Source organism: Dendronephthya gigantea, unplaced genomic scaffold (genome assembly GCF_004324835.1).
Source record: "Dendronephthya gigantea isolate DGI-Jeju-01 unplaced genomic scaffold, DenGig_1.0 000053F, whole genome shotgun sequence".
In the NCBI taxonomy this organism is placed as follows: Eukaryota; Metazoa; Cnidaria; class Anthozoa; order Malacalcyonacea; family Nephtheidae; genus Dendronephthya; species Dendronephthya gigantea.
This window is the reverse complement of record NW_021163063.1, coordinates 1,450,983-1,476,866: the sequence shown is the minus strand read 5'-3', so window position 1 is coordinate 1,476,866 and position 25,884 is coordinate 1,450,983. Positions and strand designations below refer to the sequence as shown.

General features: G+C 35.6%; 2 protein-coding genes across 3 annotated transcripts; both read right to left on the bottom strand.

Annotated features, from left to right (window-relative positions):
* Positions 1 to 7,577: 7,577 nt before the first annotated feature.
* Positions 7,578 to 10,884, bottom strand: LOC114529134 (placenta-specific gene 8 protein-like). Its single transcript, XM_028550882.1, has 4 exons — positions 10,745 to 10,884; positions 9,286 to 9,574; positions 8,940 to 9,082; positions 7,578 to 8,093 (listed from the first exon to the last, which is right to left on the bottom strand). Exons 2-4 carry the CDS (start codon positions 9,572 to 9,574, stop codon positions 8,001 to 8,003), a joined length of 525 nt encoding a protein of 174 aa, XP_028406683.1. The 5' UTR covers positions 10,745 to 10,884; the 3' UTR covers positions 7,578 to 8,000.
* A 372-nt stretch (positions 10,885 to 11,256) lies between these two features.
* Positions 11,257 to 24,897, bottom strand: LOC114529133 (placenta-specific gene 8 protein-like). Of its 2 annotated transcripts, none has more exons than XM_028550880.1 (4): positions 24,721 to 24,897; positions 12,578 to 12,890; positions 11,934 to 12,076; positions 11,257 to 11,844 (listed from the first exon to the last, which is right to left on the bottom strand). In XM_028550880.1, exons 2-4 carry the CDS (start codon positions 12,888 to 12,890, stop codon positions 11,752 to 11,754), a joined length of 549 nt encoding a protein of 182 aa, XP_028406681.1. In that variant the 5' UTR covers positions 24,721 to 24,897; the 3' UTR covers positions 11,257 to 11,751. The 2 variants fall into 2 exon arrangements, with proteins under 2 accessions (XP_028406681.1, XP_028406682.1); XM_028550881.1 differs by lacking the exon at positions 24,721 to 24,897 and adding an exon at positions 14,244 to 14,509.
* Positions 24,898 to 25,884: the final 987 nt, after the last annotated feature.

The window sequence follows — 25,884 nt, the reverse complement described above, 5'->3', positions numbered from 1 at the left end:
TTATTCAATATTTACCCTTTGTTGTTTTACTCAATAGACCCAATTTCTAAGGTCCAATTTCTAAGACCCCAATTTCTAAGATCCAATTTCTAACGGACCCAATTTCTAAGACCTAATTTCTAAGACCAAATTTCTAAGACCCAATTTCTAAGACCCATTTTCCGAGACCCAATTTCTAAGACCCAATTTCTAAGACCCAATTTCTGAACCTAATCACAGGCGAGATTACTTATTTTTTAAAATACATTTACTGAATGAGCTTGGAACTGATTTAACTCCGTTCTTCTACTGGCAGATTTTATTTTCTTTGCTAAAAAAGTGAAAATAGAATGTAAGTCAAGGTCAGTAATCGTACGCATATGCATGTTTAGTTATAGTTAGATTAGTTCCACTCTTTTTTCTCTCATTTTCTCGACTTCTCACCAGTCTCACTCCGAACGGAGAGCTGCGTACCATGGTTCATGTGATTATTCGATTGGTGCTATGATACTATAGAACAATATGTCTCACCCCAAAAAATGGACAGCATAAGCTGGTATGTTTTTATCTCCGTTCTCATGCGCATCAATTCTGGCATACTGGGTTCCGCCTTTGCTTTTGGTTCCTACCATTTTCCCTTTTACCATTTTCCCTTCTACCATTTTCCCTCTTGCAGGAAAATTTTCAAACGTGAAAACATCTTTAATGTTTCCACCAAAATGTGACATTTCTTCGAGGAGCTGAATTGTTCTTTGATCAACGCTTGGGGTTCTTCCTTTTTTCTTCTCGAAATTAGCCAGATTGGGCATTTCATTTCCTACCGGGAAACGTCTGATTGTGTTAATAAATTTAGAAAGAACTGTCAGAAAACGACCTTTGAAGTCATCATTAGGTTGTGCAGCTTCAGCAATCATGGTTACGGCAAGAAACTCTACCGTGGCACGATAAATCTCTGCAGTTTCTTTTTCATTCCTTATACCATTTTTTTTCACCTCCAACAATTGGGCAAAATCAGGTTGATTGTTTAGCGACGAGTGGAGTGCATTTAACATGGCATCTGCAAGTTTTCTTTGACCTTTTTCTGCACGTTTTTTTTCATCGTCGTCGTCTGCAAGTTGTTTTTGATCTTTAAACGAACTGAGGTGTTTGTCGACAAAGTCTTCATACTTAATTGGGCCCCTTCCCCTTGTAGTAGTACCACAATAATTTTTATTTCTTGTATTCACAATAATTTGGTAAGGCCCTTTGAAACGTCCGGGTCCTAGGTTAAAAACCGCGTTTAGTTTTCCAATTGGGATTTCAATAGCTACATGTTTTCCGTAAAAGCCCAAAATATATTGCAGTAGTTTAAATGCACATTTCAATGTTATATGTGAATTTTTACTGAACTGAATTTTGGTCAACTGCCCACTTTCACTGTTCCTGATTTCTGTAACATCGTTGGATTGAAGTAACTTATTCCAATTTTTTTCGGCTTCTTTAGTTGTTTTAAGCATATTTGCTGTCAACTCGTACTTCACTTTCGTTGTTCTGTCATTTTTTATCGCTTCTTCAAGATTTTTAATTTTATATTTGATCATGTTTTTTAGTTTATTCAGCAATCTATCTTGACGTCCTTGATACAAAATATTATCCCTGACTCTGAGAAAACATGCTGTAGTAAATTCAATCATTTCTTCAAACACATATTCAATATTATTTGTCCGATGAAGTCCTATTTTCAGATGTTCGATTAGGCCATAAGTATCCTCAATAAGTTTAGATTCCAGTAGTTGAGCTGTGGCCTTTGTTATGGCGTTGTGATTGGAATAAACAACCGGTTTCACCTCAAAAATATTTACTTGAATTTCGTCTTTACTGTTTGGGTCTTCATAGATATGTATGGCATCTACAATGCGCTTTTCTTTAAATCGCAATAATAAAATAAAGTTTTCCGTATCTTCTGCCGGTAGTGGTATCGAAAATTTTACATCATTGGCGTCGTTGTAGAGTGTCGTAAAATACCTTAGGTAAAAAAACACTTGTTGTAAAGTAATTTTCGATGAACGAGCGAAAGTAACTGTATTGTGATTAATAGTAATTACACCACGATTAATCAACGACTTCCAATCGTCTATAATCTTATCCTCCAGCATTGCATTCATCATACAGAAATATACATTCTTCCTATCAGAATTAAAAATACTCCACGTGCATTTAGTGGATGGTGTAGGTAGAGTGGGAGGATTAGTGTACACGCCGTTGGTATTTTGTATTGTGTTGTGTCTTGTTCCACTATATTGTTTCTCACTTCTCTTCTCGTGTGTTTGTTTTGTTTCATTGAGATTATGTTGTTTTCTTTGTTTCCAAATTTTTCTTTTTTGCTTTTTGCAAGCAATTCGTATTTCACGACCAAGTCCGTCACTGTGTTGATTTAGGTTCTTATTACAGTCTTTTTTCCTGGTTTTGTTCTCGTCTTTCAGTTGATTTAACTTTCGGGTTCTACTTTTTTGGTCAACCAACTTCTCCTCATCTTTCTTTCCGTTTTTTTGCATCTCAGTTCCATTCTCCTTATCTCCTTGTCTTTTGTTAGACAAGTTTTTATCATCCAGATTTCTTATTTCATTCTTCTTCCCTTGCGTTTTATGCTCCAATCTAACTTGCTTTTTACGAAACAACCGCTTGTTTCCATCTTCTGTTTCTGGTTTTTCGCTATCCAGCTTTCCAGTTTCATCTGCTTCGATTTCCTTGTATCCAAGATCATGTACCTCTGATGCATTGCGCGAAAACTGATTGAATTTCCCCCGAATTTCCACGAAAGCGTGTCGTTTGAAGCGACGGGAAACACTTTCACCAGGTGTCCCGTAGTAAGTGAAATGAAGAAAGGTAACAAAGAAAATCCACACAAATCGACACATTGTTACCTGCCAAATGTTAACCGACGGAGACACAACTAAAAAAGAAAGACCAGAATCCCGTTTAATAGTAAATACAAGAAGAATCATCCAGTTCCACCAAGTTGAACTAAAACAAACAAGGAAAGCTTATGCATTGCAAGAAAAGCTCAAGAAAATGTAAACATTTTTTATACAATATTTTCATGACGTGTCAAAGAAATCACCTTTGGTCTTGAAATCACCTTTGGTCTTGATGATAAAAATATCACCAGAAATAAGCCGATTAAGATCTTGTTGATGAAAATACCACCAGATTTAGTTCGATTAAGATGATTTTGATGAAAAGAGTAAAAATACCACCAGATTTAAGTTGATTGAGATGATGTTGATGAAATGACCACCAGATTTAGGCCGAGTAACTTGTCATAAAAGCCCCGTTTACATCACACTGGATTTATTGGTGCGGCACGGCTAAAACGGGTACCTGTGCCCTGCCTTTGTTTTGGTAGCCTAAGCACTAATCATATTGGGCACGCAGCCGTGCCAATAAATGGAGTGTAGTGTAAAAATGTGCAAAGTAAGCAGGAATTTAGATGCGCTTTCCTTTAAGCGACCAAAATGTTGAAACCCGACCAGGAATCTGATGTAATTGATTACAATCCCGATGAATTACAATCACTAAAGTACTGAGTTTTCTTCTTTTGAAAGGTAATCTTAATTCCTGCATGCCTTCCTAAACATCACCAGACTTCTGAGGTTTTCCTGAATGTTAAGTCATTGGCTTCGCAAGACAATCCAATGTCATTCACCTCCCAGTAGCCAGCCCTATCCAAAACCCGTTTACCTCCGCTGCCCATACAAGCCCTCCCATAAAAACTCGAGCCCAAACCCACAAAATATCTCTTTCTAATCCACTCTATATGAGATCAGTTTTCATTCCAGACCTTTTTTTTTCAATATTTTCCTACTTAATATTGTCCTACTCAATAGACCCAATTTCTAAAAGACCCAATTTCTATACACCTAATCACAGCTAGATTACGTATTATTTTAAAATACATTTATTGAATGAGCTCTGCACTGAAATAACTCTTCTTCTAGTAGCAGATTGTATTTTTTTTGCTAAAAAAGAAAAAAAAAGTGAGTTAATGTCAGTAACCGTACGCGTTTATAGTTAGACTAGTTCCACTCTTTTTTCCTCATTCTCTCGGCCTCTCACTCCGGTTAATGTGATTACTCGATTGCATGGTACTACCGTACTATAGTATACACCCAACTATTGTCTATTACAAATCTTACATTCTGATTGGCTACTCAACCATTGTCTATTCGTGATGGTGAACGTTTGGGAAAAATTCGCTCGCGCGACCGTATAAAATTGAATTAATGAAATTATTTTTCGGTGTAATTGCGGTGTATCGATAATTTTCTCGAAATTAATATATCTAGGTACAGGGTGTATACTAAAACAATTAGACAACTCGGCTTCGTTGTCTATGAGCGAATATTCAACTCAGGCTTCGCCTTCGTTTACTATTCGCTCATAGACAACTCGGACTCGTTGTCTAATTGTTAAATAGTAACAGCTTTACTATACAGCGATATGTCTTACCCCAAAAAATGGACAGCATAAGCTGGTATACTTTCTTCTCCGTTTTTCTGGGCATCATTTCTGGCCATCTGGGTTCCTTCTTTCCCTCTTGCAGGAAACTTTTTTGACGTGAAAACATTTTTAATGTTTTCACCAGAATCTCGCATTTCTTGCAAGAGCTGAATTGTTCTTTGATCAACGCTTGGGGTCCTTCCTTCCTTAGCCAGTTTGGGCATTTTATCTCCAACCGGGAAACGTCGGTTTGTATTAATTAATTCAGACAGTTCTTTTAGAAAACGACTTTTGAAGTCATCAGTAGGTTGTGCAGCTTCAGCGATCATGGTTATGGCAAGAAAATCCACCGTGGCACGATATATCTCTGCAGTTTCTTTATCATTCCTTATACCATTTTTTTTCACCTCCAACAATTTGTTAAAATCAGGTTGCAATTGGTTGTTTAGCGACAAGTGGAGTGCATTTAACAAGGCATTTGCAAGTTTTGGTTGATTTCCAAACGAGTTGAGGAGTTTGTCGACGAAGTCTTCATACTTGCTCGCGCCCCTTCCTCTCGAAGCAGTACCAGGATAATCAGCCTTTTTTGTATTCACAAGAATTTGGTAAGCCGCATTGCCACGACCAGGTCCTAGTTTAAACACCGCGTTTAGTTTTCCAATTGGGATTTTAATGGCTACATGCTTTTTTTGTTGTGGTTTTTTTGAGTCTGGGTGAAAGTAGAAGCCTAGAATATATTGCAGTAGTTTTAATGCACATTTCAATTTTATATTTGAATATTTACTGAACTGAACTGTCACCTGTCCACTTTTACTGTCCGTGGTTACGGTAAAATCGTTGGATTTAAGTAAGTTTTCCCAATTTTGTTTTGCTTCATCGGCTGTTTTGAGCATGTTCGCTGTCAACTCGTACTTCACTTTCGTGGTAGCGTCATTTTTTATCCCTTCTTCAAAATTTTTTATTTTTTTTTTATCATTGATTGTTTTTTTTAGAAAATTTAGCCATTCTTCTTGATACAAAATATTATCCTTGAGAAAACATGCTGCAGTAATTTCAATCATTTCTTTAAACACATTGTCAATAATAATATCATTTATCTCTGGAAATGTATCTTTCAGTTGTTTGAATATGCCTTTAGTATTAAGTGTTGATTTAAGCAGTTCAATGATTAAGTTAAATACCATATCTTTTATCGCGTTGTAATTGGATGTAACAACCGGTTTCACCGCAAAAATATCCTCTTCGCTCGGATCCTCTATTTCCATACCGCCAGGTCTTTTTACTCTTTCATAGATATGTTCGGCACTTAAAATGCCGCCTTCATTTTTCAATAATAAGTCAAAGCGTTTCCCATCTACTGGTATCGAAAACATTACAGCATTGCCGTCATTGTAGAGTATCGTAAAATACCTTAGGTAAAAAAACACTCGTTCTAAAGTAAATACCGATGGAGTAAAAGTAACTGTTTTAAAAGGGATATCATCAGTTTGAGTAATTACGAGAGAAGTAATCAACGACTTCCATTTTTCTTTAATCTTATCCTCCAGCATTGCATTCATCATACAGGAATATACATGATTCCTATAATCATTCCCATTTCTCTTCGTGCATTGAGTGGGTGGTATAGTGAAAGACTTAGTGTGCAATATGTTGGTATTTTGTATTGTGCTGTGTCTTGTTCCACTATATTGTTTCTCACTTCTCTCGTCGTGTGTTTGTTTTGTTCCATTAAGATTATGTTGTTTTCTTTGTTTCCAAATTTTTCTTTTCTGCTTTTTGCAGGCATTTCGTATTTCATGACGAAGTCCGTCATTGTGTTGATTTAGGTTCTTATTACACTCTTTCTTCCTGGTTTTGTTCTCGTCTTTCAGTTGTTTTAACTTTTGGGTTCTACTTTTTTGGTCAACCAACTTTTTGTCATCTTTCTGTCCGTTTTTTTGCATCTCAATTCCATTCTCCTTATCTCCTTGTCTTTTGTTGTACACGTTTTTATCATCTAGATTTCTTATTTCATTCTTCTTCCCTTGCGTTTTATGCTCCAATTTAACTTGCTTTTTACGAAACAAGTGCCTGTTTCCTTCTTCTGTTTCTGGTTTTTCGCTATCCAGCTTTCCAGTTTCATCTGCTTCGATTTCCTTGTATTCATTATCATGTACTTCTGATGCATTGCGCGAAAACTGATTGAATCTCCCCCGAATTTCCACGAAAGCGTGTCGTTTAAAGGGACGGGAAACACTTTCACCAGGTGCCCCGTGGGAAGTGAAATGAAGAAAGGTAACAAAGAAAATCCACACAAATCGACACTCCATCATTTCTGCCAATTGTTACCTGCCAAATGTTTACCGACCGGGACACAACTGAAAAAGAAAGACCAGAATCGCGTTTAATAGTAAATACAAGAAGAATCATCCAGTTCCACCAAGTTAAACTAAAACAAACAAGGAAAGCTTATGCATTGCAAGAAAAGATTGCAGAAAATGTAATTTTAATACAATATTTTCATGGCGTGTCAAAGAAATCACCTTTGGTCTTTCAGATTACAATGTGAATTGTATCTTTCAAAGGAACGAACCTGATTTTGGTTGAAAATCTTGTTTTAAAATCGAACTTGCCTTTGTGAATATCGACAGTTAATTGAACTATAATCAATCAGTGCGATAGTTCATATCTTTCTGCAGGTCATACAATGGTTTTTCAAGTCAAGCGAAAACACTAAATGATGTTGATGAAAATACCACCAGATTTAAACCGATTGAGATGATTTTGAAGAAAATACCACCAGATTTAAGTTGATTAAGAAGATGTTGATGAAAATACCAGATTTAGGCCGATTAACTTGCATAAAGTTAGCAGTGCAGGAAGGAAGTGGTCGTCTAACTAAAATTTACTTTATGTTTCATTATCCTTTCAAACAGCCTGTTCAAATATAAATTATGGTGTTGATGATGATGTTGATGAAAATATCACCAGATATAAGCTGATTGAGATCGTGTTGTGAAAATACCACCAGATTTAACTCGATTAAAGGTGATGTCCACAAAAATCATGACCACCTGTTTCAGGCCGATCAAGATGATTTTGATAAAAAATAGCACCAGATTTAAGAAAATAGCACCAGATTTAAGCTGATTAAGAAGATGTTAATGAAAATACCACCAGATTTAGGCCGATTAACTTGCATAAAGTTGGCAGTGAAGGAAGGAAGTGGTCGTGTAACTGAAATTTACTTTATGTTTCATTATCCTTTTAAACAGCCTGTTCACATAATATAAATTATTTCTAAATCAGTTTTATGGTGATGCTTCATAACAAATTATATATTGTGCATGTTATATTCGGTTGTATTACTTATACACGAGGGAAAATTGATACGTGTAAATAATTTGGCAAAATGAGAGATCGTTATCTACACAACTACATGCGAGTTCTCTTGTCTCCCCACCAAATTATATTAATACATTGTATTAAATAAGATTATATATGAATTAAAATGCTTATTTGACCGACTAGTGCATAAGTTTTTAGGAGTGTTGCTTCAGATTTCACATTCCACTCATGTTTATTTCTCGTTGCATTTGGCAAAAAGCACAATAATGACAGAAGAACACGGCACAGCAATCTCCAACGATTCCTCCCTATATTAAGCAGAAAAATTAGAATATACAGGTCTGTTCAGGCGATCTAATTTTGTTGGAGCCAATTCGTTTCTGACGTATGGAATGAAGTCAGGTTATTGATAAAGCAGTACTAAGTTGATTTGTTGCCCATTTGCGTAGCAAATCAACACAGACTATAAAACACACATCAGAAGTGAACTAGATCTGACAAAATTGGATTGTGTGAACAGACCTTACGTTTGAAAAGGAAGCCAGTTTCAGCCGAGGAAGTGTAATTATTACAATATGTTGACAAATTGGCGAAAATTTCTCGCGTTCAAAATATCACAAATTCCATATTTGGGCTGCCTATGTTTTCAGTTGCACCATCTCGTGTTTGGCAAATACGTCAATTGAAGAGAATCTATAGCATGTACTTAGTTTTTGTTGGGCAAATGTCAGCGAATTATGAATCATGCATCTGAAATAATTGGAGTTAACGGGAGCCATCTTCTTGTCAACCACTTTTGGAGTGTCCCTCTCGATCCTCAGTACATCTACTTTACTAAACTAGTTCGAAAAGATGTTATCTGATGGAAGCTATATACTTTTAGCTCCATCGGAAAAAGGCATTTGCTGGGTAATAAAGATCATTTTCATAACCATGCAACGATAAAGTTGGTTTCCTTCAAATTAACTCTTCCACATACACGAACTCTTTCTTATCTCGTGGAGTATCGATTAACTATCCTTTTAATCAGTGGGTATGTAAATTATACTGATATATGTATATGGCAGGGCATCCTCGTCCCCAGGGCCTAGCTCCGTTGTGGAGAGCAACGGAGCTAGGCCTTGGGGACGAGGATGATGGCAGGGTTGAATTACCTGAATGTTGTGTCTCGTTCGTATCTTCGTCCGCAGGGCAATCGGACAGTAGATTCCAACACAGCAACACTCCCCAGCAGCGCCGCTGACCTGGCATTCAATGATTGGTAGACCACACATGCAAGAACACAGACCAACCATGCCTGGAGTGGAAAAACAAGTAAAATCGGAGTTGATAATAAATAACTGTAGCTCATGAAAGAAAGACAGTGTTATGATAGTGTTTCAGCAAAGGGCTGTAGGAAGGGGGAAAGGGGAGCTTGGTGGTTGGAACATAATCCAGTGTTCCACCCTCTAGAACTCACCCCCCTTCCCTCTGCCCTCTTCCTCTCTTCCCCTAACTTACACACTCCACAGTCATCAAAGCAGGCACATAACCCAGAGCTCCAATCTCTAGGACCTTGAACAACGACCGCAGCTGGTTGCTGTTGAATCACGACTGTTGTGTTGGTCGTGTTGGTGGTGTTGTAACCTCCAGGTTGCTGTTGCATTGGCACGGGGGGACCGGGGGGATATGGCTGCATGGGTTGTGGGGGATAACCAAGTGGTGAGCCAGGTTGTGGTGGCCCATCGGTTGCCGGTGGGTAATAGGGAGCCATACCAGCCTTTCCATGATCGCTTCCAGCGTTGTACATCTGGCAATTAAATTTTATATCAGGGAAATGTCAAAAGCACGTTTATGGTGTGGTATTTGAGAACCCCCCAGAAAATGACCCGTGAAGACAGTTAGATCCACCGAAGATATGGAAACCCAAATGTCAGCGAATCCGATTTTAAGGACTGAATACTGAAACTCCGGCTAAAAATATCGCTGCATGCTGAAATATACTTTAGCCATTTTATTATTTAGTTATGAAAGCTAGATTTTCCGTCATCTTTTTACTGTAAACTGTCAACACTTTTGGCTTGTAAATCCCTTCAGAAAGCGGTCAAATTCTTTTAATATCGTTGTATTGCTGCTCAGTTCTCGCAGTTTAGACTTTAGCGAGAAATTTCTAGCATGCAGTGACGTGTCACATTTTTGTTGTTCATTATTGGTTTAACTTTCCAAAATCTGTGTTAAATGATACTGTTGGAATATTGGAAGAATAGGATTTTGAAATGAAGTAAAATGTAGAACACCTATAGACCAAGACTAATAAATTTGTTTATAGCGTATGGAGTATTTTATGCATACGTTTGTGTCGTGTTATTGTTTATGAGGAAGCGATGCAACTAAAGCACTTATTATCATTATAAAATTATAATAAAACATTTGCTCTTACGATAGAGAACGCGCCTGTTGCTTTATATTGCTCACTTTCAGACAGACCTCACTTTATACAAAGTTTTTGGATTATCTTCTCAACGAATTTAGTGAAGATACTGAGAGAAATCAAGAGACAGACACGCGAGGTATCTATTGCGTGATCTCACTCCATTGTCCCATTCCTGGAATTCACTTTCAGTTCCCACAGGGAGTCTTATCAGTGTGGTATTTCATACAAAAATATTCACACATTAAACTGCCCAATTAACTTCGGATTATAAAGATGTTTCGAAAGTCTTAATCCAGCCGAAAAATGTACACGATCAGACTTGTCAGTCTTTTTGAAGCATCAAAGGCCATTTTTTTTAGATAGCTTACATTTTCCACTTATTGTCATCATTAGTTTAACCCAGCGATGACAGTTTATATGCTGTAGTAGTCTATTGTATTGTATATAATCGTATATTCTACAAGATTTCTAAATTGCTCATTCCCTGCTATTCACTTTTGACAAAAATCCAAACAGATTTAGACATTAAATCGATATGCCACTCACCTCGTTTCGTGTATTCAGAGTATACAACACAATTCGGTCTTGTGATTTTTGAGATGTTCACTGACGTATTATACTTGCGGTGAAGGTGTCGTCTTGTGTAGGTATGTGTTTCACTGTGTTCGTGTGCATTCAAATGTTATAAATGCCCTCCTTCTATTATATAATATGCAAAGCTTTATGCAGGAGTTTAATTTAAGAGTCGAAGCGTGTAATTTAAATCTGTTGCTCTGTCGGAGTCTTAATTTTAAGTGTTGTTGTGTAGGCAAAGTTGTGATAAGCTTGGCGAAATACAGTAGTCTAGCCCGTTAGATTTACTCAACAGCATATATACGCCAGGGGAAGAAAATCTCTGTCAAAAACTCGATCTCGAAGCTGAGGCTGTGTGCCGAAGTGTTTTTATCAAATATCACGTCGAGTTCTGTAGATCACTTGTGATCAAGATATGTGATTTGCAGTGTATAGTAAAGCGCTTATAACCAGTGAAGTATGATCTAAACATTAAGGAAAACGAAATTACTTTTAATTATCAGTAAACTAAATAACTGCTAAGAATTATAACCAAAGCATACGATGTATATTCAGAGTTTTCGTCTCTATATGGGCGCTTTCCTTTAAGCGACCGAAATGGTCAGACCGGTTGTATTTTGAATTGAAATACAGTATTTCACCGGTGGAACTGCATTTCCCGTGCTAGGCTGATGTAAATAACGATAATAACTTGAATGCAGAGTTCTTGAAACACTCTAAAATACCAGTAATCCGTCTGTACCAAAATAAACAGGACCGGTCTGACCGTTTTTACCGTATAAAGGAAAATGCTCTATGATTATGCAACGTAAAATAAACTACGAGAAGTAGCTATCTACGACTACATACAAGTTTTCATGCTTTCTTACCAACTTATAAAATTACATTATGTTATATAAGGTTATATATGATTTAAAATGATACGCGTAAATGATTTGATCGTCCAAAGTGCAAATGTTTCATGAGAGCTGCTTCGTATTTCACATTCCATGCATGTTAATTTCTCGTTGCATTTGGCAAAAAGCGCAGTAATGGCAAAATGCCAGAGCACAGCAATCGTCAATGATGCCTCCCTGTGAAATGAAGAAAGAAAACGATTGGGAAATTGGGAAGGAAGTTATTGAGAAAGAGGATTACGTTATATGGCAGGGTGGAATTATACCTGAATGTTGTGTCTCGTTCGTATCTTCGTCCGCAGGGCAATCGGACAGCACACTCCGACACAGCAACACTCTCCAGCAGCGCCGCTGACCTGGCATTCAATGACAGGCATCCCACACATGCAAGAACACAGCCCAACGAGGCCTGGGAAGGAAAATGAATGTTACAGTTAATTCTTTGTTCTGGTCGACATACACACTTAAAGAGCTTTTCTGGTTCAAAAGTTGACATCAACTGCTCTTCAACCCCACCACAGACCCACTTCCTGCCCCTTTTCCCGCGTCAATTACACACCCACAACTCCACAAATGCAGTAATCAAAGCAGATATCCCAGTGTCTCACCCTAGGACCTTCGACAGGGGTCCACCCTCTTGTGTCTTGAATAACCAACTCTACCCTTGTCCCTCACTTACAACCTTGAACCTTAAACAATAACACCCCCCCTTCACCCTTTCCACCCTTCCCCTGACTTACACACTCCACAGTCATCAAAGCAGATATCCCAGTGTCTCACCCTAAGACCTTCGACAGAGGTCCACCCTCTAGTGTCTTGAATAACCAACTCTACCCTTGTCCCTCGCTTACAACCTTGAACCTTAAACAATGACCCCTGCCCCACCCTTCCCACCCTTCCCCTAACTTACACACTCCACAGTCATCAAAGCAGGCACATAACCCAGAGCTCCAATCTCTAGGACCTTGAATAACGACCGCAGTTGGTTGCTGTTGAATCACAACTGTTGTGTTGGTTGTGTTGGTGGTGTTATAACCTCCCGGTTGTTGTTGCATTGGCGCGGGGGGATATGGCTGCATGGGTTGTTGAGGGTAACCAGGTGGACCAGGTTGAGGTGAGGGGAAAGGTTGAATGGGGGTGGACATATCCTGGTTTTCGGGTTGGGGGTTGTAATAGGGGGCAGTCGCTCCACCTTTCTCCGGCTCAACTCCTGCGTTGTACATCTAAAAATTGAACTGATTGTCAGTTTGAAAAAAATGATAATGAACCCGGTAATTTGAGGTGACAAGAGATGACCAGAACAACTTAATATCTAGTTCGGATACATATTCGTAGTTAGAATACATATCTAAGTTATTCGTAGTTAGGATACATATCAAAGTTATTCGTAGTTAGGATACATTACATATCTAAGTTATTTGCATACAAACATTTTATTTATTATATATTTTATTTAAGTACTGAAGCATAAATTCCTATCTCGACAAGTCATGAGAGATGTGAGGAGAAAACCTCAGTATTTAAGAGTGTTATTTCAGTTCATAACTCGGAATTCTGCATTTTTGCTACAGGCGAATACGAACATATATTATTGGCATCACCTAGTTATCGTTCTATCTATAAGATACATGATTAAACATGCGCAATGGAAACAGTCTTTTCTGTGAAGAATAATTGTATTAAATTTAATGATTTGGCTCTGATGTACTCAGATAGAAAATTCATTTAGCTTTCCCAAAAAATGATACTTTAACTTTCTACATTTTATATGTCTGTACAAAAAGAATGCCCATTCTATTCCAAACTGTGGAAGAACCTGGTTTTTTGAATAGCAAATTTTGAACACACGATTATTTAGTCATTTCTAGCCATTATGACATAAAAAATGCATTGTTAGATAGCTTAATAACTCCTTCTTTCTATATGTAAAAATTGAGTTGTTAAAATATATAATGCATTACGGCACGTTAAAATTCCGTTTCGTATTTTTTCATACCGCAGACCTCGTCTACAAAAGGACTCAAGGTCAATTGACCGACAAACGGGCACAGAAGTTTGTGAAATGCGATGTCCATAATCCCTATTACTATGCTTCTGAAACTATAGAGACAGCAAAACATAATCCTTAGTCATACTTTAGGCTGTTGTAAACTGAAAGATTTATTACACATACGTTGTCTTAAGTTTACCCGGCCATAGCAATTGAAACATTTGGCTATTGTTATGTCCAATGAGCGTAAAAATAATCGATTTTAAAAAAGAAAGGTGAGAATACGTTTCTTGAAATTATCGAATTGTTAAGATTGTCATGGTCATGGATGCCATTTAAAATTCCTCATGCATTTATCAAATTATATTATTACGAAATTACATGCTTGCCATGGTAAATTCGATTTGCCTTCAAGCCGATGTTTTAAACGCGAACCTCTCGTGCGTTACTATAGAGACTATGAACTAAACTTACAGTCACGAACACGAAATTTAAAGATTCCTCGAAGGCGGCAAAGTTAGATTTTAGAACGCTATAGAAATAAAGATGCTTTAGAGCATATGAACACGATGCTCAACAATCATACCTGACCACTTAACGACGAGTTTTATGTACTCCAATGAGAAATATAGTTGTTGACAAAAGCGTGAAAATGTCTAATGAAACTTGTCTGTTATCCTCGATCTTTTAACCTCCCACAGAATGTAGTTATACTGATCTAGACGAGACAGTCCCGTATGCCAATTTAGGAAGCGCGGATCACGGTTGAAAATGATAAATAACAAAATGACAGCAAGGAACAAACAGAGCTTAAAGAACTACGTTTTAATGTTTACAATCCGTTTCCAACTATGAACGTTTGTTTTTTCTTCAGCCGTTTAAAAGGCCTTATTAATTGCTTTTAGTTTTATCATTCACCTATTCGTCTCCAAAAATATAACGTCATTCGCAATTGTTTTTATAATTTTAATTATTTATATTCATTGACATTGCAATTGCAGTGGAGATTTTTATAACGGTTATGCATGCATGAGTGTTTTTCGGTGAGAATTTTGGAAAGGTTACAAGTTTTGATTTCCAGTTTCATCGAATGATAGTAGAATAAGAATGCAGTCTGTATAACAAAATAATCGCTTAAAATCTGCACCAGATACTCGTATGAATTTTTAAAAACAAAATTTGAATAAACATTTTTAATTTTGCAGGTGGTTCCTCGTCTGTTGCGAGTTCACATATACAGAAAAAAGATATAATACAGGTAAATTTCACAGTTTTTTTGTAGTTTATAATACCAAACTGTGTATAAAAGCTTTTTAAGTCTCCTGTGGATAAACACTGGTGTCCAGTGTTTGTGCCCAGTGTTTGGACATGGCGATGCTCCCCATTGCCTTTTTAAAACTATTACATTACATATTACCTATTCACTGGTATAGTTTGGCTAACAAGTAACACGTCTTTTGACATTATTTATTTCTTAAATATTTCAAGCAAAGACGGGTCAATGACCATTATTACATGTCATCACACGAGGACGTCTCTTGTCGACAAAAGACGTTTCTCCATTACCGTCCGTTTCACCCGCGCGGGCGAAGTTAGAAGCGGCTTTTGAAACTCTTCGCCCGCTGGGGGGTGGGAGCGACGTAATGGAGAATCGGCTTAAATATGACATTGATTTATTGAGAACCGGAATTAGCCATCCACTGCCCTTCTTAGTTTGTCATTTACATTCTAAGCTTTCAGTTTTTGATGTCTCGCAGTGAATGCGAAAAAAGGGCGACTTTTGGCCGTTTTGAGACATGTTGAACACAATTGTATAATTATATTATCGAGAGTGGTTGCCATGGTAGACACACCAGGCAGCAACTATGAGGTCACACTCACCGATTCACGCGGTTGTTATATTTACTATGACAACACTTCGTGTATTGTATTATCATATGACAAACATTTCGAAACTCATTATGCAGTTTTAATAACTGATTTTAAGACTTTCACAACCAAAATATGCTGGAAAACAGTAAGTTAGACAACACAGGTCCACATTAGAGTATGGATACTGAACTCGGTCCGTAAGCAGATTACTACCTAAGTTTCGAGCAAGATGAAATCAAACTCGACTATAGTTTTGTAAGCACAAATCTCCAAGACAGATTTAATTATTATGACACTTAATTTGATTCCTTGCTTAAATCTCGTTCAAGAAAACTGCAATATGATTTGTGTTTATACAGCCTACACTATACAGAGACGGGACATGGCTATGGCCTATATAGCTGTTGTAGATATACCACTGTGAAGTTAGCCGCGGATTCGGCCTCAGATTCGGCCTCAGATTGGGCCTCAGATTGGGCCTCACATTCAACTGTGTTCAATCATTCAAAAGTAGAATTTGGTCATTTAATAATAACAGGTTTTTTAGCCATTTTTTCGTTTAAACTTTAAAATTACGAAGATGTATAGCTTATTTATGCATTGCTAGACTGTAATTAGAACAAAGCAGTCGATTTTATACAGATTTACAGAGTAAATTGATTATTATTTTTGGGCACTGTGTGAGAAGTGATTGACCCGCATAGATATGGCATACACTATAATGTTTTATTTCAATTCCTGTGTATACGTCTATATTTTACAGAAAAATACGGCCTTACAAATGGCGTGCATCGTTGGGCTGCACAGTCACAACATACTCGGGATTATTTGCTTCCTTTCTCAAATTAAAAATGTCCTTATGATATAAATACAAAAGACTTAACTAGTATATGATCCTCTCACCGACGCTATCAATGTTACAATTTGCCAAAGTCATTTGCTACAACAAGAATTAGCGTAGATGTGCATACAAATCAAACGTACTATTGCCATATGACAAACAATGGTCCAACGAGGTTTAGGATTACAAGTTAAACTCGGCGCAACTTTCACACGTATATAGGCGCTTTATACGAATCAAGATCAGGTTACAATTGAGAAAAGTACTTAATATTTAGAGGTTGGTTCTTATTAACTGTGCATACAAATGTTCTCAAATTTTAGCATTCAGTACATTACTGTACGATCTTTCTAATGACACCTACGTTTTTGCGGTAAAAAGAAAAAAAACGAGCGTTTTTGCGATACATTCGGCTTCCATTTTTGACGTATTATTGCGTAATAATAAGAGCGCAGAAAAACTAAACTATTGTAATTCTGAAACATAAGTTGTAATATTAAATATACTTTCCAATGGGTAAATGAATGTCAAGACAGAATGAAGCGAAAAAATCCATGTAAGACATATATAAGACGGTATTATACGAATCAAGATCAGGTTACAATTGAGAAAAGTACTTGATATTTAGAGGAGGATTTCTTATTAACTGTGCATACAAATGTTCTCAAATTTTAGCATTCAGTACATTACTGTACGATCTTTCTAATGACACCAACGTTTTTGCGGTAAAAAGAAAAAAAACGAGCGTTTTTGCGATACATTCGGCTTCCATTTTTGACGTATTATTGCGTAATAATAAGAGCGCAGAAAAACTAAACTATTGTAATTCTGAAACATAAGTTGTAAAATGAAATATAATTTCCGATGGATAAATGAATTTCAAGACAGAATGAAGCGAAAAAATCCATGTAAGACATATATAAGGTGATATTATACGAATCAAGATCAGGTTACAATTGAGAAAAGTACTTAATATTTAGAGGATGATTTCTTATTAACTGTGCATACAAATGTTCTCAAATTTTAGCATTCAGTACATTACTGTACGATCTTTCTAATGACACCAACGTTTTTGCGGTAAAAAGAAAAAAACGAGCGTTTTTGCGATACATTCGGCTTCCATTTTTGACGTATTATTGCGTAATAATAAGAGCGCAGAAAACTAAACTATTGTAATTCTGAAACATAAGTTGTAAAATGAAATATAATTTCCGATGGATAAATGAATTTCAAGACAGAATGAAGCGAAGAAATCCATGTAAGACATATATAAGGTGATATTATACGAATCAAGATCAGGTTACAATTGAGAAAAGTACTTGATATTTAGAGGATGATTTCTTATTAACTGTGCATACAAATGTTCTCAAATTTTAGCATTCAGTACATTACTGTACGATCTTTCTAATGACACCTACGTTTTTGCGGTAAAAAGAAAAAAAACGATCGTTTTTGCGATACATTCGGCTTCCATTTTTGACGTATTATTGCGTAATAATAAGAGCGCAGAAAAACTAAACTATTGTAATTCTGAAACATAAGTTGTAATATTAAATATACTTTCCAATGGGTAAATGAATGTCAAGATAGAATGAAGCGAAAAAATCCATGTAAGACATATATAAGGCGCTATTATACGAAAATCAAGATCAGGTTACAATTGAGAAAAGTACTTAATATTTAGAGGATGGTTTCTTATTAACTGTGCATACAAATGTTTTCAAATTTTAGCATTCAGTACATTACTGTACGATCTTTCTAATGACACCTACGTTTTTGCGGTAAAAAAAACAAAAACGAGCGTTTTTGCGATACATTCGGCTTCCATTTTTGACGTATTATTGCGTAATAATAAGAGCGCAGAAAAACTAAACTATTGTAATTCTGAAACATAAGTTGTAAAATGAAATATAATTTCCGATGGATAAATGAATGTCAAGACAGAATGAAGCAAAAAAATCTATGTAAGAGATATATAAGGGGCTATTATATGAAAATCAAGATCAGGTTACAATTGAGAAAAGTACTTAATATTTAGAGGATGGTTTCTTATTAACTGTGCATACAAATGTTCTCAAATTTTAGCATTCAGTACATTACTGTACGATCTTTCTAATGACACCTACGTTTTTGCGGTAAAAAGAAAAAAAACGAGCGTTTTTGCGATACATTCGGCTTCCATTTTTGACGTATTATTGCGTAATAATAAGAGCGCAAAAAAACTCAATAATTGTAATTCTGAAACATAAGTTGTAAAATGAAATATAATATCTAATGGATAAATGAATGTCAAGACAGAATGAAGCAAAAAAATCTATGTAAGAGACATAAAAGGGGCTATTATACGAATCAAGATCAGGTTACCATTGAGAAAAGTACTTAATATTTAGAGGATGGTTTCTTATTAACTGTCCATACAAATGTTCTCAAATTTTAGTATTCAGTACATTACTGTATGATCTTTCTGATGACACCAACGTTTTTGCGGTAAAAAGAAAAAAACTCGGTTTTTTTTCGATAACTTGGACCCAAGTTTTTGACGTATTATTGGGTAATAATCAGTTCACGGAAGAACTAAACTATAGTGATTCTGAAGAAAAAGAAAATGTACTCTTTAATATAAATATAATATAATATATATAATATAATATATAATGTAATAGGTATATATTTATTCTTATACATAAATATATCGATTTATATTGATTCAATTATTCGGCGATCATAATAAAAATTCTTTCAATTGCGTTTTGTGAAATTGACATGGATATATTCTTGAAGTCATTTTACCCAGATCTGCAAGGATATCATTGATTACTGCATTCATTGCATTTTGTCTACCTGAAATATTAAGACACGAAGATACTGGGCAATTGGCATAAGCTGAAAATGATTTAAAACAAATTACAATATTTAATATTACATTACTTTTCTTACCGTGCTTTTTTGAATAACTCGTGTAGGTGACTAGATATGCTTTCCGCGGAAGAAAATTAGAAAATAATAAGGTTTCTACCCAAATTAATCTAGAAAATATGTATTGTATTTAGTTAGAGTTATATACGTATAAATGTATTGATGCCACTCTCCATTCTAACGACCTTTATGAGGATTCTAATTTTTTGCTTCATGCGCAGTAATGAATTTCCTTCAACAATTTAAATTTAAGAATCTGAATGCATATATAATTTATACATTTTACATTTCATTTGGAATCACCTGAAACATAGTATCTTCATTACGTATATTGCTGCAGAATTGTTGTGGCAGTTTCACTTTTATAATTAGCGCATTATTATCTCCGAGACCGATAGGTTCTTTATGCTTCACTTATCAAGGACAGATTTAAATTTAAATACCTAAGCCACCTAAAAAGAAATGAAATTATATAAAACGACGTACAATTTTTCATATATACATATAAAGCATATACATGATTTACCTTATTATTGCATAGGTATTATTTTGATAGACAGTGCTTTACATCCATGCAGAGTTCCATGGGCATCCCTCACGCTTTCAAATATTTGCTCCATTTCACTTGTTTATATTACATTTACATTAAATTTAATAGTTATAACTCGAGCAACATATAGTTGTCCTCATATAATATTTTAATGACAGGCGTACGCGCCTATTTTTCTTTTTGGGAGGTGGGATCACGTACGCGTCTATTCTTTTATATCTCAGTAAAAAAAAGTTTTACAAATTTTGGCGAAAATTGGTAAAATCTGTGGTAAATTGCGACGATAATTTGCCCAACGTTTATTTATTAAAATGTTTCTGGGGGAATAAGCGCGCCTCGTACGCCTATGATTTTCACATATAAGTTTTATTGAAGGGCGTAACTAGAACGATAATTGGGGAGGGGGGTATTAATTGATAAACAACACCCCTAATTATCGTCCTAGTTCCGCCGCCGATTGCTACAGTACTATAAGTTGCCAAAGCTGAATGCTAATTTCGGTGTGTGCATTATGTGTGTAATAATAAAGTATTAGTACAACTTCTTTCGATAATCAATAAAAAACTACAATATAACATTAGCCAACTAATATAGTTAGCAGATATGTATATAGCAATAACAACACCTACGGACAACTCAACTGTCGGCAAGCAGGTAATTAAATTGTCTGTAGGTGTGGCTGCAGTACGTTCTTTTCAACCGCGGGAGTGAAGAAAAAATTATAATTTAAAAACAAAAAAAATCATGAACAAACGATGTGATTTATTCCAATAGTTTTGTTTTTTATATAATGTGCCTCCGGAATTAAACTTAGAGGAAGTATAGGTAACTGTAAAGCCATAAAGAAAAATAGATGGATCATCAACAAGACAATCGATTCGAGTCAAATGATCTTGTAAGATCATTGATCATGCATTATTATTTGAGTTTCCTATAAAATAATTACATTAAGTGTAAATAAATGCTTACATAGGTCTTTTTAATTCACTCCACAGTGTTACTACGTACTGTAATGTACTGAATGCTAAAATTTGAGAACATTTGTATGCACAGTTAATAAGAAATCATCCTCTAAATATTAAGCACTTTTCTCAATTGTAACCTGATCTTGATTTTCGTATAATAGCGCCTTATATATGTCTTACATGGATTTTTTCGCTTCATTCTGTCTTGACATTCATGTACCCATGGGAAAGTATATTTAATTTTACAACTTATGTTTCAGAATTACAATAGTTTAGTTTTTCTGCGCTCTTATTATTACGCAATAATACTTCAAAAATGGAAGTCGAATGTATCGCAAAAACGCCCGTTTTTTTCTTGTTACCGCAAAAACGTTGGTGTCATTAGAGAGATCGTACAGTAATGTACTGAATACTAAAATTTGAGAACATTTGTATGGACAGTTAATAAGAAACCATCCTCTAAATATTAAGTACTTTTCTCAATTGTAACCTGATCTTGATTCGTATAATATCACCTTATATATGTCTTACATGGATTTTTTCGCTTCATTCTGTCTTGAAATTCATTTATCCATCGGAAATTATATTTCATTTTACAACTTATGTTTCAGAATTACAATAGTTTACTTTTCTGCGCTCTTATTATTACGCAATATTACGTCAAAAATGGAAGCCGAATGTATCGCAAAAACGCTCGTTTTTTTTCTTTTTACCGCAAAAACGTTGGTGTTATTAGAAAGATCGTACAGTAATGTACTGAATGCTAAAATTTGAGAACATTTGTATGCACAGTTAATAAGAAATCATCCTCTAAATATTAAGTACTTTTCTCAATTGTAACCTGATCTTGATTCGTATAATATCACCTTATATATGTCTTACATGGATTTTTTCGCTTCATTCTGTCTTGAAATTCATTTATCCATCGGAAATTATATTTCATTTTACAACTTATGTTTCAGAATTACAATAGTTTAGTTTTCTGCGCTCTTATTATTACGCAATAATACGTCAAAAATGGAAGCCGAATATATCGCAAAAACGCTCGTTTTTTTTCTTTTTACCGCAAAAACGTTGGTGTCATTAGAAAGATCGTACAGTAATGTACTGAATACTAAAATTTGAGAACATTTGTATGGACAGTTAATAAGAAACCATCCTCTAAATATTAAGTACTTTTCTCAATTGTAACCTGATCTTGATTTTCGTATAATAGCGCCTTATATTTGTCTTACATGGATTTTTTCGCTTCATTCTGTCTTGACATTCATGTACCCATGGGAAAGTATATTTAATTTTACAACTTATGTTTCAGAATTACAATAGTTTAGTTTTTCTGCGCTCTTATTATTACGCAATAATACTTCAAAAATGGAAGTCGAATGTATCGCAAAAACGCCCGTTTTTTTCTTGTTACCGCAAAAACGTTGGTGTCATTAGAGAGATCGTACAGTAATGTACTGAATACTAAAATTTGAGAACATTTGTATGGACAGTTAATAAGAAACCATCCTCTAAATATTAAGTACTTTTCTCAATTGTAACCTGATCTTGATTTTCGTATAATAGCCCCTTATATATCTCTTACATAGATTTTTTGCTTCATTCTGTCTTGACATTCATTTATCCATCGGAAATTATATTTCATTTTACAACTTATGTTTCAGAATTACAATAATTGAGTTTTTCTGTCATCTGGTTATTACGCAATAATACGTCAGAAATCGAAGTGGAATGTATCGCAAAAACGCCCGTTTTTTTTCTTTTTACCGCAAAAACGTTGGTGTCATGAGAAAGATCATACAGTAATGTACTGAATACTAAAATTTGAGAACATTTGTATGGACAGTTAATAAGAAACCATCCTCTATGATTGTAACTTGTTCTTGATTAGCATAAAGGCATCTTATATATCTTTTACGTAGATTTTTTGCTTCATTAAACCTTTCAGTTAAATTTTGAGCATCTTTGGCTATATATTCAGTTTGATACCATAACTAATATTATAATTGTCTAATCTCTAATGTGTCTAATCCTCTTGAATAAATGTGTCTTTTAATTAAGCAGGCATAATGAGATCATCTTTCTTTCGCATTTTGTTCGCTTAAGTGCGTCTATTTTACATGTCATCACTGTTTTAATTGCTTTATTTTAATAGCACGTCAACCTTCTGTCTTCTGAGTAATCCCTTAATGCCTAAGCGCAGGTTCCATCGTCTGCGCTACAAACTGCATCAAAACACGGCACAGCACATTGTATTATTTTGCAGAACAATGAAATCATACCTTCATATAAACAGAAGTTTTAACTTCAATGCAGTGGATGGAATAGGCATGCATTTTGTATGAAATGCATAAATTTAAATTGCACAATTAGGATGATAACGTGGGTATATATGTCAACACCATGTAATATTGTAAGATGTTTTTGCAATGAGTCGTTGCTGTTGCCCTGAAACATTCAGCGTGTAACGTCTGCGTCTTCAACTGATGTGTACTTTTGGATAGATGGGAAAATACTGTTCTAAATAACGTTTGAAACGATCTATATATGCGTGTGAAAGTTGCGCCGAGTTTAACTTGTAATCCTAACCTCGTTGGACCATTGTTTGTCATATGGCAATAGTACGTTTGATTTGTATGCACATCTACGCTAATTCTTGTTGTAGCAAATGACTTTGGCAAATTGTAACATTGATAGCGTCGGTGAGAGGATCATATACTAGTTAAGTCTTTTGTATTTATATCATAAGGACATTTTTAATTTGAGAAAGGAAGCAAATAATCCCGAGTATGTTGTGACTGTGCAGCCCAACGATGCACGCCATTTGTAAGGCCGTATTTTTCTGTAAAATATAGACGTATACACAGGAATTGAAATAAAACATTATAGTGTATGCCATATCTATGCGGGTCAATCACTTCTCACACAGTGCCCAAAAATAATAATCAATTTACTCTGTAAATCTGTATAAAATCGACTGCTTTGTTCTAATTACAGTCTAGCAATGCATAAATAAGCTATACATCTTCGTAATTTTAAAGTTTAAACGAAAAAATGGCTAAAAAACCTGTTATTATTAAATGACCAAATTCTACTTTTGAATGATTGAACACAGTTGAATGTGAGGCCCAATCTGAGGCCCAATCTGAGGCCGAATCTGAGGCCGAATCCGCGGCTAACTTCACAGTGGTTGTAGATATGTCCCTATAAAGCTGTACTGAACTCCCAGGGGTTCATGAGTATAAAGACTGAACTATTATTAGAGTATAGATACTACGACGGGACAATTCTGGTAAAAACATCAGAATTTAACGACTCAAACATAGTTTCGAAAGATCTGATCGTTTGCCATCAACTCTAATCCCCTTGTTCAGAATAATATAAGACCAAGACAGTCTAATATTTGTCGAACAACTGTCTAGAATTGCAATTTTGTTTTGCCCTCCTGTGATATATCGTTCATACGGCCTAGTGATAGTCATGTGGTTCAACACAAGTCAAACTATCGCTCAAGATACGATGTAAATGACAGTATGATCTCTGTGTTGTTAGCAAACTGAACATCGCGATACTATTTCACAAGTCTTGACGAACGACATGCATGGTTTTTTTTATCGACTTGCTTTCATTTTTGATTACAGCAAACGTGTACCTATACGGTTACGCTAAAACCACACACGCTTCTCCTGATTAAAGAGTCCTCAAGTTTTACTCTCTGAATTGAGGAAGTGTGTGGGATGGCTTGTTTTAACCGCACGAAAGGCAGAAACGAGTCGAGTCTATCTTTGATAAAAGAACATTGCTTTGCAACCGTTTGCCCTTTTATCTCTTTATGTATGCGTAAAGCTTACACTATATACATTCCTTTAGCCATGGAACTGCAAAATTAAAAATATTTTGAATGCTTCAATCTTACCTTAAATTGGGACGTGTAATACTGTCTTGCGTGTTAAGTTTTGGAGTATATCTGATTTTGCTTATAAGGTTTTCCAAGGACAGGATTCACCGACGATTGACCCGAGGTAGTTGTTTGTGTGTAATTGGAGCTGATTGTCCTTGAGGCTTGAAATAGTTTACATGTGAACTTGAAAGACAACGCGTCGTGATGCGCTTATATTATTGACATTAGGTGCAAGTTAATTGAAAATTCTAAGAAATGAACCGTGAAATTCCGCGGAAATTTTATTAGGATCTCCGGTTACGACAGAAATGCGGCTATTTCAGTGTATATGATAAAAGCACTGAACGACGATTGCAGAATATACAGAGTTCGCTTTTATATAGTTTGTGTGTTTCGCTGTTTTTGCTGATACCTGTTCTGGCGTTAATCTTACCCAATTAAACTTAAAACAAAACAAAACAAAACCGAATTTTCAACTCCGTCGCTGACGCCGGAGTAACTATTGCAACAATCGGACGATCTAAATGTGCGTCTGCGCCTTACTGATAAGAGCGGGTTTTTGTAACTTCGGCTAGAAGTCTCGTCCCAGACGCGTTTTGAACATATTTTTACGAATACAGTAGCTACCACAAAATACCCGCGCAATTACAGTTAGGACCAACTTCTCCAATTTTTTTAAAAATTAACTGGTACAATTTGCAGAGGCGGAGAAATGGAATGAAGCTCAAATAGCCTATAATGCTTTGAAGCTACCTCAGTCATTAGCTTCCCATGCACCCCTGCGCACTAGCTCCAGTAGCTTCTTCCTTCACGCTTATCTCTAAGGACTAACTGATCTCTAAATGCATGCTGAATGCAACCTCCAAGTTTCCCAATGAAGCGTACGACTGTACGAGGCTTGTCTTCCACGAAAGTTTTATGTCATAAGGCAGTAATTTATGGTCATCTTGAAATTCATTTTTTCTTATTTTTTTCTTATTTTTCGAACTTTTCCCCCAATTCAAACCGAAGTTTCGATTAGCGAGGGTTCATTTATTATACCCCAGTAAGTATACACCTAATATGAACGAGTTTTGCGATTGGCTTTTTGTAACAATAGCTAGTGAACAGTGTTTATGATTCGTTCTTTTAGAAATCAATTCCTATAGTTCATTGTGTTTTATTGTTATCATCAAGACA